The 13,481-nt window shown below is 47.7% G+C and overlaps 1 protein-coding gene across 4 annotated transcripts; it reads right to left on the reverse strand.

The window, feature by feature from the left end:
* Nucleotides 1–621: 621 nt before the first annotated feature.
* Nucleotides 622–10,326, reverse strand: U2AF1 (U2 small nuclear RNA auxiliary factor 1). 4 transcript variants are annotated; one of them, XM_073887113.1, is made up of 8 exons: nucleotides 10,220–10,325; nucleotides 7,250–7,316; nucleotides 6,344–6,410; nucleotides 2,886–2,935; nucleotides 2,628–2,726; nucleotides 1,917–2,050; nucleotides 1,725–1,817; nucleotides 622–908 (listed from the first exon to the last, which is right to left on the reverse strand). In XM_073887113.1, exons 4-8 carry the CDS (start codon nucleotides 2,913–2,915, stop codon nucleotides 761–763), a joined length of 504 nt encoding a protein of 167 aa, XP_073743214.1. In that variant the 5' UTR covers nucleotides 2,916–2,935; nucleotides 6,344–6,410; nucleotides 7,250–7,316; nucleotides 10,220–10,325; the 3' UTR covers nucleotides 622–760. The 4 variants fall into 4 exon arrangements, with proteins under 4 accessions (XP_073743214.1, XP_025719256.1, XP_073743215.1 ...); XM_025863471.2 differs by lacking the exon at nucleotides 7,250–7,316; XM_073887114.1 differs by lacking the exon at nucleotides 6,344–6,410.
* Between the last annotated feature and the right edge of the window lie 3,155 nt (nucleotides 10,327–13,481).

A 13,481-nucleotide genomic window follows, 5' to 3' on the forward strand; every position in this document is an offset into this window, starting at 1 on the left:
AAGGGGCCCCGAGCAGGGCGTGCGCGGGCCTGGAGCAGGCGGGAAGCCGTCACCGGCGCACCATGGCACACGGGCCGCCGCCCTGCGCCGCAGGGAGTCCGCGCGACGTCCCTGCAGCTGTCCGGGGCCGAGCCAGCGGCTATGACGACACACAGCAATGGGGCCAGGGGCCCCCCTGCAGCTCTGGGCACAGCCAGGTTTTGGGCAGCGCTCCCGCTTCACGGGTGCACGGCGGCTCTGCGGGCAGATAAGGAAACTCGCAGGTAACAGAGGTGGGACACGGACGGGGCCGTGGACGGCATCCGACCCAACGGCCCCCCCGTGAGTGCCCACGTGGCCCCCCGGCCCCCCATGGCACGCTCCCTCGGAGCCTCGGAGGGGAAATGCCCGACTGCTGGTTAACACGTAGGTAACTGGTAACAGGTCTGACCGTTCCCCAGGTGATTCTTCCCTTAGCGGGGGGCTGGGTTTTGGCCTCACAACCCTAAGTTTGAAACCATGGTTTCGCTTGTACCCAAGTCTCGGAAGGCTATTGATCTTCGCCTCTGGGACGGATGACTGCACAGCTGCAAAGGGAGAGAGAGTCAGAGACTTTGCACGGGAAGTAAGTTACACCAAAGGTACTGTATCACTACAAATTTTATTCAGAAACCCATCTTTGTTTTTTTTTGTTGTTTTTTAAAAAAAATTCCCGTTATGAACTGGTTTGGTCAATCAACTACAACACTGTCTAGCAGACATACGGTAAAAACGGCATGGCTCAGAATCGCCCAGATCGTTCACGGTCTCTCGACCGCCTCCTGTCACGCTCCCGTCCCCCGCCACCGCCGCCGCCACCGCCGCCGCCACCACGGCCACGGTCTCTAGACCGAGAGCGACGCTCCCGGGACCGGGACCTCGATCTATGCCTGCAATCAAGAAGAAGAAACAAAACTGTGGCACCCGCCGCAAAGCCCGCCACAAAGCCCCACAGCGACCACCTTCCGACCGCCGCACCCTGGCCGGTGGACGGCACGAGCAAAGGGCGATCACTCCCAGGGCACTGCGCACCCACACCACAGACGTGCTCCCCTGTCGGCGAAGAAGCGGGGCTTGGCGGGACAGCCGGGCAGGTCACCCCCCGTGGCCTGTGCTTCCGGGGCGGGGACTGTGGAACCACCACAGTGCCCCTGACGCGCAGCCTCCCCCGGCCCCGCCGCTCGCACGCCCTCCTGTGCTCCGTTGACGAGGGAACAATCACCAAACAATGGGTGCATCTCCCGGTCCACGTCTGAGAGGAGAGGGGCGAGAGCCCTGGGGTCAGAGCGCAAGCCAGGCAGGACAAGGGGCCCTCTCCTGACATCCGGGCTCAGGCTCAGGCTGCACTTCGACACCAGGCCCGGACACACAGACTCTGCCCGATTCTGCTCGTGGTCCCTCCCCGCAAAGCAAACCAACACGAAGCAGGAGCCCCCCGAGGAAACCCTCAGCACGCGCAGTGCCGCAGTCTGAGGGAGTAAACCCCCGCGCTCAAGAGCCCACGGTTCCCGCCCCTCCGTCCCCTCACCCAGGTACCGAGGGCTCGCAGGACAACGTGTGCACGGGACATTCTTTGAAAAGTATACTTCGTGCCCTAAAATACATCCTACGTCCCCAACAGTGACTCTCACACCCAGGCCACGCTTTCCTCGAGCAGGTGCACGGCAGCAAGGCCGGAGAGTGCGGAAGGCCGCGGAAGTACTCACTTCTTGCGCCGGCGCCCGTACAGCTCCCGCCGAAGCTCTCTGGAAATGGGCTTCAGGTGCATGAAGTTGCAGAAGCCGCCTCGCGTGCACTCCCTGCAGGGAAGCAGAGCCCACATGTGGCGCGCCGCTCCCCCCCCCCCCCCCCCCACGCCAGCCCGGCCCCCGGCGCCCCGCGCCTACCCCGGCACCTACCCCATCTCGTACTGGCGGCAGCACGCCTCTCGGAAGTCAGTCACCGGGGAGAGCTCCGCGTGGATGGGCTGCCCGTTAAACCAGCGGTTGTTCAAGTCGATCACGGCCTTTTCCGCATCTTCCTCACGGCGAAACTGCAAAGGTGAAGCGGAGATGCCTGCGGCCCGCGCTTTCCCCAGAAAGACCTCCCGTGACCGGTCCAAACACAAGTTACGTAGTCACAGGGTAAAATAAAGTGGAACGATGTTGCACAGCACATTAAAAAACAGACCATCCTTTATTTGCGATCAGATCACTTAATTTCGTGATGGCCCCAAATCGTAACAGATACACGTGATCTTGGCTTTCAAATTCCTACGGTTAAAAGAGCAAATGCAATGATTTGTGTAGGCCACGGAGGTTTAAAAAAATGGGAAGCAGCAGCCACACATGTAAACCAACTTCTCCTGTGTCCAGACAGCCCGTCAGCAACAGCTGCGGAGATCCCGACAGGGAGGAGCAGCCGGGGACCCCGGTGTCCCTCCCTCCCGCACCCCCAGGCCGCTGCCACACCCGGGCTCCAGCCAGCAACCGCCGAAGCGCATTAAAATCCACGACTAGGAGTAAGCGCTCAGAGCTTCCAGGTTCGCAGCCCAAACCCGGAGGCACGGGGTCTTCACTCCGCAGCCCCCATCAGTGAGGGGACCCCCCCACCTGCCACACTGCCCTCACCTTGACGTACACGTTCCCGACCAGGTGGTCTCCGAGGTTATCGCAGACATTCATCTCCTCCACTTCCCCGTACTTCTCCTCCATTTCTGTAAAAACCTCCTGCAGGGAGGACAGGGGTTTAAGGCTCACGACACATTAAAGATAAAGGAGCACCTGAACACAACTCCTATTTAAGCGTATCTATTAATGAGGAAAAAAATTTAATGCCTTCCAGACAGAAAAGGCAAACAGGTCTATCCCTTTCCAATAGTATCTCACCTCAAAAAATTCGTCATAGTGTTCCTGCATCTCGACGTCACTCACAGCGCCTGTGAACAACAGAAATCTTGCTGGTTAGAGAGGGAACCTTATCCAAGAGAACTCTGCGTTTACCTCAAACTGCTACCGTAACACACATTAGATTATCTAGAGAGGAAACACGACAGAGCTGCATTCTACTGGAGCACTGAAGATACTGCGTGACAGCCAATTGTTAAAATTTTAAAGTGTGGTGAGGTTTTTAAATGCCCCTACGACAGTCTCAATTCTGGCTATTAAAATCACAACAAGTTTTAATCAGCATCAAAGGGCCATGTTTTCAGAAAGCGTAAGGAAAAAGTTTACCCTCAAGAAATTTTTTTAAATGAAAATTTTCTTCCTTTCACGATTTAAAATAGAGGCCAAGGAATCACACTGATTTTTTCCTCTTTATTAGGCTAAAATAAAAGAAGTTGAAATCAGGGTAAGTGATTAAGAGCTAATGTTCCTGACTAATTTCTTTTACAGATTAGCAGCCACACAATGCTATTATAAAATTCTTTCTGATGCGATTAAAACCCAAATGACCATAAATAAAGACTCAGTAGGATAATTACCAAGTTTAATTACAGTACTTCGAATGCCTCTGAATAAAGGGAAAGTTACGATGCTTTGCTGAAGAAAGCATTCTTATTTTATATTCTGGAACTATTTCCATCAAGTTTATTCTTCATAATTCACATGCACTAAGTGAAACCATGTCCGCTGTGTGGACAGACTTTTCTCATTATCATTCTCTCTACCAAATGTTACCCTTCAAATTCTAGAATTCTCTTAACCTACATCTGAGAAATCACAAAGCTGGCATGTCAATAAAGCAGTGTTCCACACAGCTAGATCAGGGAGCCTACAAAGGCTGAGTGGCTTCAAGGCTGGGCCAGCTTAAAGTTCAACTGCCCCCTTCCATGACCACACTCCCTGGCCTCACCGGGCGCACCCCAGTGAGGGTGCTGGAGCCAAGGCGCTTGGATCTATCCACTGGGCCGCCCGGGAGCAGTTTCCTAGCTCTCTGGGAAACCTTCTCTTTAGGGACAAGAACTTTAATCTTTGGATTCTGAGAATGGTTTAAATTTCTTTCTAATGCATGGGAGCGGGGAGGGGGGGGGGGATTCCTGCATTTTAGTTATTTTTGAATTTCCAGGAATCCAGCTTGCTTTAGAACCCGAAACCTCTTGAATGCATTAGGCAACAACTACTCCTCTTGACGGCCCAGTCCAATTTAAAAGCTATCGTGAACATAGCCTCCTTCCCTGGGTAGAAATCAGGCTCTAAACAACAGAGTAGCTAGTCGGGAGAAGAGAAGCCTATTCCAAAAGGCAGATTTTAATGTTTACATTCCCTTCTCACATCAGAAAAAAAATGAGGACAAAAGATATTTGCATGCTCAAAGTGCTAGCAGTGTTGAGAATCAGGCTCTGCTGGTGGTTCAAGTGCTGTTGTACTCATGATAATTCTATTCTCTCACTGGAGAACAGTATTGTATCCTAGTAACTTCTGTAAAGTGCGGTGTGAAAATGCTCCATAGTGGGCCTATTTTACCTTCTACACTCCGCTTAAAAATTTTCAGTTAACCAAATGACTCGGGCAGAACAGAGATGAGTGATTAAGAAACTGGTAACTGCAAAGTCATCTACATGACTCAACAGATTTTATAGAACACCACCTGAAAATACCCAGTTTTCTCACAGAAACACTCTTAAACTGGGATTCCTAATTCTACAGATGAAAGGGTATGTTAAAAAGTTGTAAATTTAGGGGAACTGATGAACCTGACTGGTTGAAATTTACTCGAAGTGTCTGTTGCGGGTTCATCAGCTTAAATGGGTTTCTTCCTAAATCGAAGAATCGGAATTTCATTTAATTTGTCGCATCTGGACCCCATGATCCGGATACCTGGTACAGCTGACCTCTTACTCTGTAGCGTACGCACGACACGAGCACTGAGCCGCAGGTGAAGACACGCAGAAATCTAACCCAACACTGTTTTGTCAACGAAGCATCCACAGTCCCCAGCCCCCAGGTAAACGGTCAGGGCAAAGAGTGATTCACTGTTGTTACTCGATCACCAACCCCTCATTCGTTTCACCCCAGGGCAGGGTTGTTAGGAAAATTATTTAATAAGTCCATATGTAAGCATTTCCCTCCACCTACTGATCTTGTTTCTTTAAGAAAACAAAGCAAAACCAAGTATTTTAAAACAAGGGCTACCAAGTAAATCCTGTTATCAGCAGACTCAGGGGCACGGACGCTCTGCTACCCGGTCAGGACCAGCGCGGAGAGACACGGTGTCTCGGCAGGAGAACCTCACAAGCCCCTCCCCCACAGGCCCGTGCACTCACACGGGCACAACTGGGAGGCCCCCCCGTCTGGGGCCAGCCCGAGTGGGCAATGCTGCCGGGACCGTTCCACTCAGTGTAGATCGCCCTATAAGCTGAGGGGCTGTGGGCCAAGGGTGCGTTGGACTTAGATCTGTGGCTATCCAGGGGCATCTGCGGACAGCACCTTCTATGAACTTTTGCAGCTTCAAAACAAACTGGTGAATGAGAGGCTGTTTGGTTCGGACCCCTTGATTTTAACAGAGGAGTCCAGGATGTTCGTTTCAATTTATCCAGATGAAGACATCGATTCCATGGCTCAAGAGCCATAAAATTTAAATTTTAGCTTTCTGAAATTTCCAGTGATACTAATATGGATCCTGTTCTCAAAAAACTACCCCTCAGGAAACACAACGTTTGTAACTTAATTACTTCCCAAAACAGGAAGAAATGGGCCATATCTACTCTAAATGCCCAGTTTAGCCCCGTTTCCCTGCCAAGCACACCTTCTCTTCCCCACACGTAGTAAGCTAGCCCCTGCAGCTGCAGACAGCTACACAAAGGACTCTGATTAAAGACTGAGTCGGCACAGGGCTGGCGCTGAGGAAAACTCAGGGGAGTCCGTGCAACTCGGAGGACCCTCATTTGGGAAACGCTCTCGGAACAATGCTCTCACAATTAAGGCATGAGCTCCAGAATGGAGTTTAAGAAAAAGTCTAATACACAAAACCTCAAAAATAACTTCAGAACAATTTGTTTCTTAACGTGAGAGAAACTTTCAAATACTGTTGCTCTTAAGAGGGGAAGGATGTAACTGCACATTTAATTCCAAGTATACTCTCCCCTAGGATGACGGTCAAGGTAAAGGAAGAGCAGCAGCTCCAAACTACGGTACAGGGAGGGTATCCTTTCCGGTCATTTTTCATTTCTTAAGTGGGCAGGAGTTCCAATCTCAGAGGCTTCCATGGGGTCAGTGGGACAAAAGCTCTGGGCATGTCTAGTGAAAGGCCGTCCTTGACACTACAGCGGCAGACCAGGTGGAGCGGACACTGAGCTCTGACACGCAAGCCCAGGGAACCAGGGAAGGAACTTGTATGAACTTACAGCGCAAACCGTCAGCAGACTGGGAAGAGTTTTGAGGGTTACGGTAAATGTTCAAGAGGGCAATGGTCTGAAATACAAAACGCAACAACTTTATATTACGGAAAATTAAATTTAAACACTTAACCGGTTTCCTGTGGCGATCACTTCAGTCAAGACTCAGTGCTGAAAAAAGAGCAAGTTATTTTCTTTCGAAGCAGAGATGTTTTCTCTTAGCTGGTGGCTGTCTTGGAGCGCCCTAACACTGCGACGTCACGGAGATCCCATGATATGCTGATATTGTATTTCTGTTCACGGGACGCAAAGATTCCCCACTGCCAAGTTCCAATCCAGGTAAGAATGCAAGCAACTTGGCACGTTACTACCAAAATGGTCTTCCGTATTACAGAAAACTTCATGAGCTGAGAAAGTGCCTGCATCAACTGATGACAAAAACCACAGGAGCAGAGAAATACAATAATTACATATCATGAAATCTCCACTTCCTAGAGGAAAAATTGTAATGGTGAAATAAAACCCACACTTATTGGGCAACTTACCTTATTGATTCCTAAATATTCCTAAGAGTTGTAACTTTACAGAAAGAACTTAATAAAGGCCAGGGGTTCAGGCACTGGAAAGACCAGTGATCGGCTGGTAGCTGTCAAGTGTCACATGGACAGACCCCCTCCCTCTTGTTAACAAACGTCAACCCAGGGAAGAGGCCTCCCCAGCGCCCTTGCTGACGACAGCCTCCCGAACGTGGCCAAGTATCAGGTTCTTGCTGTAGGTACCAAGGCCTTCCAGCACCTTGTCCTGTTTGCAACAGCTCTATGTCAGCAGCTCAGAAGCCAACATTATTTGTCTCAATTAAGAGTGGGCTCTTTAACACCATTGTTTTAAAAAAATTTCTCCAACTGTGGGACTTACAGTGTGAGCCGTCAGCCGTCTGTGCACTGTTTTGGGGATTACGATAGATGTTTTGAATCAAGATGGTCTGCGGGGAAAAAAAAATAAAAAGGGGAATTCTACTGGCTGCTGTGCATGTATTAGACAATTGCAAAGAGACAACTTGTTTGCAAATGGCTCAACGCTTGCTTGTTTGTTTCCCACAAGTCAGACACTTGTCCTCTGAAGAGCACACCCAAACCATCATATTATGAAAACAGAGTGTGAGCAGTGACTTAGGTCAAGTCAGCCAGCAACCAAGAAGGAACTGTAGCCGTTATTCTCAGTAGTCCCACGTTGAGTGTTTTAGTGAAAAATAAGTAACAACACACTAACGTTTTCTTATACTTCAAGCTAGCAGATGCTAAGATGTCAAAAAATTCACATGATAATCATATTCCCCACACAAAATTATATTTTTTAAAACCAAATGTGTCAGTCAACTGTATGCAGTCCATCAAGCTGTCTGGTCTCACAGGAAACAGGCGCACCAAATGGGTGTCCTGACTGTCACGGACACCTATACACATTCCTGTTTGCTTGGTGGGACCTCTGTTTACATAATACAATAGCTTAAACATCTGTTCTTTTCCGATCCTTCTTTTAAGGGAAAAAAATCCTTTTAGCCCTTGTGCTTTAAACTGGATCAGGCAGACTTGAAACCTTACATTGTACCGTTCTTCTTAAAATCAAGTTGTCTGAAAAAACAAACCATGTTTAAGTTAGTAGGCTAATATATTACATGAATCTTAATGTCCACATCACTGCAAGAAGCTTAACCCACACTGAGCTTTACAAGCTGAACGAATAAACTGCATGATTTAGAAAAATAAATGTTCAGTCTCAACAACATAGGTCCAAAGTAGTTTGGTGAGTGGTTTTACAAAAGCAGTCATTCTATTTCTAGCTACCCTTCAAGAAAAGAAGTTGTGTGGGTACTCCCCAAAGGTCTGCTGTGGGGAAACCCCAGGGGAGGAACATCCAACAGCCAGACCACGCACACACACACGCACACACGCACACCCTTCTTGCAGGGCATGGCATCTTCCCCGAGCCATCAAGTACTGCCCTGGGTGAACTTATCTAAGCCCGGCTATTTCCCAAAGTTGACTTGACTCCATTTTCAACTGGAATCACCAGCACGTGTTAACAACTCTGATACAGACTATACTGAGCTTAATTATTCAACAAGAAATTCATTTTAGGTCTCACTCAGGTCATGTGGCAGTGGCTGTTTAGTGAAGGAAACTTCACTCAAATGGGGCAATGCAGTTCTATTACAATCGGGGGAGGTCAGGATTGCCTGAAACCAACCAACCAACCAGGCCAATCAGAACGAGATGCTCAGGTAAACACATACAACTGACCCCACCAAACATTAATGCAATCACTATCTCTTTTTGACCCACACTACTCAAATTAACTTCACATTAGCATTCTGAGGGAATAAGTGATTCAGATAGAAAATAGACCAAGTGTCTCTGGATAGCTTAAAGAAAACTCTCCTGACAGGATCATTTCCCTCTCAGCCCAACACTTGGCACATCTGTAAGTAACCCCCCAAAATAAAAAAACTCAGTGGACACTTATGACATTTGGTTACTGCCCAATCTATGACCACCGGCTTAGATGGGGAGATTTAGTTCATAAATCAAAGCACTTAAAAAAAATTGCAATAAACAAAGTTTAAAGCAAGATCTCCGACATTCTGAAATTCAAAGAGACATATTTGTAAGTTAAGACAGATTCTTGTTATACCAACCACGCCATTATCAGCAGAATAATGGGGAAAGGAAGCCATCACCCTCCTTCTAAAAACACATTACGCTGTGGGGTTTTCTATGGGCTTAAATAAAAAATACAAATGTCTCTTTCTTATAGCAATTGGCTCATTTTCCTAAACACTTACAGGAAAACGTAAATGTCTGTTCTGTCAGAAGTTTAAAAGATGTGAACAGAACAACATGGGCTCAAAGGCAGAGTCCGGCAGCTTCCGGGGGCTGCACACGATAGTTACCCAATGGCTCAGAGGATGCTCCCTCAGACTTCGCCCTAAGTTGAAAGGAGCTCAAAAGTCCTCAGTCTGGAAAGACTATAGTTTTTCAAATTCCAAACGTTCAGATAAACATGGGCGGAAGTTTTCTGTCCCTGTTATAGGTGCTTTCTCCTTTTAACTCATCAGTGATCACTTGTAGGGTGCAAACCCTTGCCTGTTCTTCGATTAACAGACAAAACCTACCAAAAATCACAGTTTCTGACTGATCTGAACTCACAGCAGACCTAAGCTCAAGCTAACAGGCAGCACCCCTCAACTGACCAAATAGACTGGGGACAAATAACTGAAGGTCAATGTCCATCTTCTAAGGTTAAGTGCCATTTTTAATGTTTCTATGACATGTCGTCACTGCTCTCCCCTCGCCTGGGGTTCTGAAAGAGGGGGTGCACCCAGGACTGCTGGAGAAGCCCTGAGTGCGTGGCAAGCTGGCCCTGTGGAGAATGGCCCAAGCACCTCCTGTGCACGGCTCGGTCGCTCTCGGCTGCCTGGAGAGCAGAGAGCACAAAGCCCGCCCGGCCTCTACTTCTACTGCTGCCTGCAAAAAAGCCGCTAAGTTCGCGCCGAAGCAGCGCCCCCGCGGGACCCGTCTGTGGGAGGGGCACGAGGGGTGGCGGGGCGGCAGAGACCGGGCACAGCCAACACGCAAACACTAACCACTTCTTCGTAAAAAGCTTCCCAAATGGTGAGAGGAGGCACCTGTCTCACGGACCGCCCCCTGGAGTGGCTCCCCTGCCTCATTCTCATTTAAACAGAAGAACAAACTCACCAACACAAATGGAGAATAGAACCACTAGAGAAAGAAGTATCCTACGTAATACATGGAAATTATTAACTGCCTCTGTAAAGTACATGAAGTTTTGATAATTTACATGAAAACAGAAAAAAGAAAAACAAACCTGGCTAAAGGTCGGTTTATTGTGCAACCGAGAGCATCTGTCTCCATGACGACATGCTCCAATTTTGAAATAAAATGAACAGTTGACTCTGTAAGGGAAAATAAGAGCAGATTATTTTGCTGGGAAGACATCAGACACATGTACGTACGTCAACACCATGATACACGCTGCCAAACTACTTTTCTTTTGCTTCACGCAAACACAGGCATGTGGGTTTCTGGGGTAGCAGGTACCTTTCCCTTTCCCGGCAGCATTTCAGGAAGACTTCGCTTTAATTGGCCTCCTGACAAACACGCTGCTCTGCTCTTTCAGTGATGGGTGCTCGAACCCCACCCCAGGACCCCTCACCCATTCCCACTCCACTCTCAGCTACCTGCTCCGCTCTATTGTTTTTTCTTAAATGGAATATTTAGTTTAAAACTAAATTTAATTGAAAAACGTATCGGTTCTCTAGTGTTCTATGATGAAATTCTCTCTTGAGGACACCAACACAGCACAGTGAGGGTTAAAGATCCTGACTCTGCCACTAACTACCTGGGCTTGGGCAAGTCACCCCACCTCTCCTGGTCCCAGGAGCCATCTGTAAAATGAGGAAAATGCCAAGCTGTCTTTGTTCCAAGAATCAGCATAGCGCTCATTAAATGCAATCATTATCTAACAAAGTCCATATTCTCTCATTCATGACGCCAGACCAACCGGAAATTTCCAAACACAGGTCTGAAGTAAGCCAGCCTCCTGATTTCAATACACCAAAGACAAGCTATTGGGGAATTCATCCGCCTGTTCCTACATAAGGCCACCTTCTGTCTATACCACAAAGTCCTCCCTTACTACTGTTCAAATAGTGGGATGATCCAGATGATATCAAAACTAGCAATCCAGCCATGGTGACAGCAACGTCAGGTGGCTGAGACCTGTAATGAATTATGAAATCTTACTGGGTGGGCCCCATTCAAAGTTAGACTTGCAGGGGTGGGAGGGTTACCCTGTAGATTCAATTTTTTAGCAAGTGCCCTATGTTGAGACAGCTGATCCAGAGTTAGCCACAACAAAATCTGATGGTTCACAAATACCAATTAGCCACTGATTTATTATTAGGTAGCAATAAACAAGGGAAAGTCTGAATTTATCAGGGGAGGAAAGTGATTACTATATATATTTGCAAACTCATCGTATTAAGTCTTAACTTCACGTATTTTAAGTTGAATATATAACTTACATCTTCAGAAAGTCACCTGAAAACGAAGAGCTTATTTTAAGAATACCTCAGAATGGGCAACATCCCCGCCTGAACAATACCCAACTATTCTCTATAATCAAAACAATCTTTGTTCCTGTACTTCCAGAGATGGTTTTCATTTCATAATGCTCAGAGATCAGCATATTAGTCAAAACTTTCCTAGTAATAAACTTTTAGTGATCCACTTACTAAATTACTGAAATAAAAGGTAGAAAATAAAAAAGTGTGATCCAATATCACAAAGAAGAAATTAGAGAACTAACCTTTGCTTGGATTTAGAAAACGTCCATAACTTCAAATGTAGGACTATCTAAATCTTTTTAATTGGTACACACCTACATTTTACTTCTAGCTTGAAAAAAAAAGTTAGCAGGAATCATCATCTTCGTTTTTTAGGAGTTGATACGTCTCCTGGAACTTAAAAACCCACAAGTCCCCCTAAAACGAGACTATGAGTAATCTTGTTTCCCAAATTAAAGCCATGCCTTTTACTGTACGACGGCTCTTAACAGGCTGAAATGTGGTTACTTACATCAGGAATATAAAAAAGGTTATTGGAATAAACTTCTAAACTAAAAGTGTTGCAGAGTACAGCGAAGGCACCACCCGAGGTAGCTTTTTACAAGAATGAGGAAGAAAACTTCATGTAATAGAAGTCACGGCACGATTACAAGCTCAAGAATGAAATTAATGATGCATCTTCCTAAGTCTGCGCTCAGCGAAGGCCCTTTTTCCAGCAGAGCTGGCCATTCATTTAGGATGGTGTTTACAGGTAAGTTCCCCGGTGCCTCCAGCGAGCCTCTTCCACAGCACTTAACAAGCTTTGGTGCCTTTTACTTTAATTAGCCTTTCTGGGACAAGCACCCCCTCTCCTCCAGTTCCTTGAGATCACAATCCAAATTTTGTTCATTTTTCAGTCAGCAGAGACTGACTTAGTGTTGACAACAATGTTTCTGGAGTGACTATGACTGATGATTGTGTCTTGTGGTTTTGCTCCTAAAAAACATAACCCCCTCTTCCAAACAACACAAGAGGTTTTACAAGATAGACCGCATGCTGGAAAACAAACAGTGTAAAGTGTTTGGGGGCGCCTTGCTGGCTCAGTCCACAGAGCAGTGCCCTTGATCTCAGGGTTCTGAGTTCCAGCCCCACGCTGGGTGTAGAGATTACTTAAAAATAAACTCTTTAAGAAATAATAAAAAAAAACCCACAGTGCTTGAAAAAGTGGTATTAAAACATTACCTATGACAAACCCAGGGTCTTATCATTAAGAACATATTAACGTAAGCCTTGTATAGTCCAGAAAAACCCCAGCATGGTAACTATCCAAAAAGTAGATTAAGCCAGAGCTTAGTCTTTAGGTTTTCAAAGTAAGAATTATGTTCCTAAATGAAGACATCCCCTTTAAACTTCCGTCAACGCACTGGGAATTAAAATGTCCCAAGGTGGCAATCAAAATCAGAATTAAAATTTTTGCTTTTACTCTAACAACCGGGTAGGGAAGGGACGCGACCTTAAAAAGCGGGGGGACCACGCTTTTCTGTAGATTGGAATTACACCTCCGACTACGTTAAAATTAGGTTATGTCTTTTATGGGAACCAAGTTCATCACAACACTTTCTTCACATCCAGTGTCCTCTCGACCCGCCGACGGTCGCTTCAACCCGCCGAGAGGCTCGCTGAGTGTATACAAGCCCAGGCATCAGCGCCCCGAGCTACCGAACAACTCAACGGGCGAGCTTTGGGCCCCCTGCCCGACACGACATTTAAGGCTGAAGCCGGGGGAAGGAGTTAACGTTGACAACTTCGGCACAACTCGAAACGGCTCGGAGCCGGGGCCGCGGGGCTCGGGTCGCCAACAGACGGGATGGCCCGCGGGGCCGCGGCGCAGCCTCCTCCGGTGAGACAGAGAGAGGCTGCGCCGCCCGAGCGGAAGCCCGCCGCCCGCCGAGGCGCCCGTCTGCCCGCCCGAGCGCCCACGAGGCGGCGGCGCGCGGCTCCCGAGGCCGGAAGGGCCGCCGC

This window comes from Callorhinus ursinus, unplaced genomic scaffold, assembly GCF_003265705.2.
Source record: "Callorhinus ursinus isolate GAN/ISIS: 27379988/994484 unplaced genomic scaffold, GSC_fseal_2.0 scaffold75, whole genome shotgun sequence".
Classification (NCBI taxonomy): Eukaryota; Metazoa; Chordata; class Mammalia; order Carnivora; family Otariidae; genus Callorhinus; species Callorhinus ursinus.

Bases quoted from the DNA above. Each gene is read 5' to 3' on its own strand.
- U2AF1 (XM_025863472.2), bottom strand. From the start codon at position 2,915: ATGCAGGAACACTATGACGAATTTTTTGAG. The intron at 2,727-2,885 runs GTGAGATACTAT...TCCTCCCTGCAG, and splicing joins ACTATGACGAATTTTTTGAG to GAGGTTTTTACAGAAATGGA. The intron at 909-1,724 runs GTGAGTACTTCC...TCTTGATTGCAG, and splicing joins TACGGGCGCCGGCGCAAGAA to GCATAGATCGAGGTCCCGGT.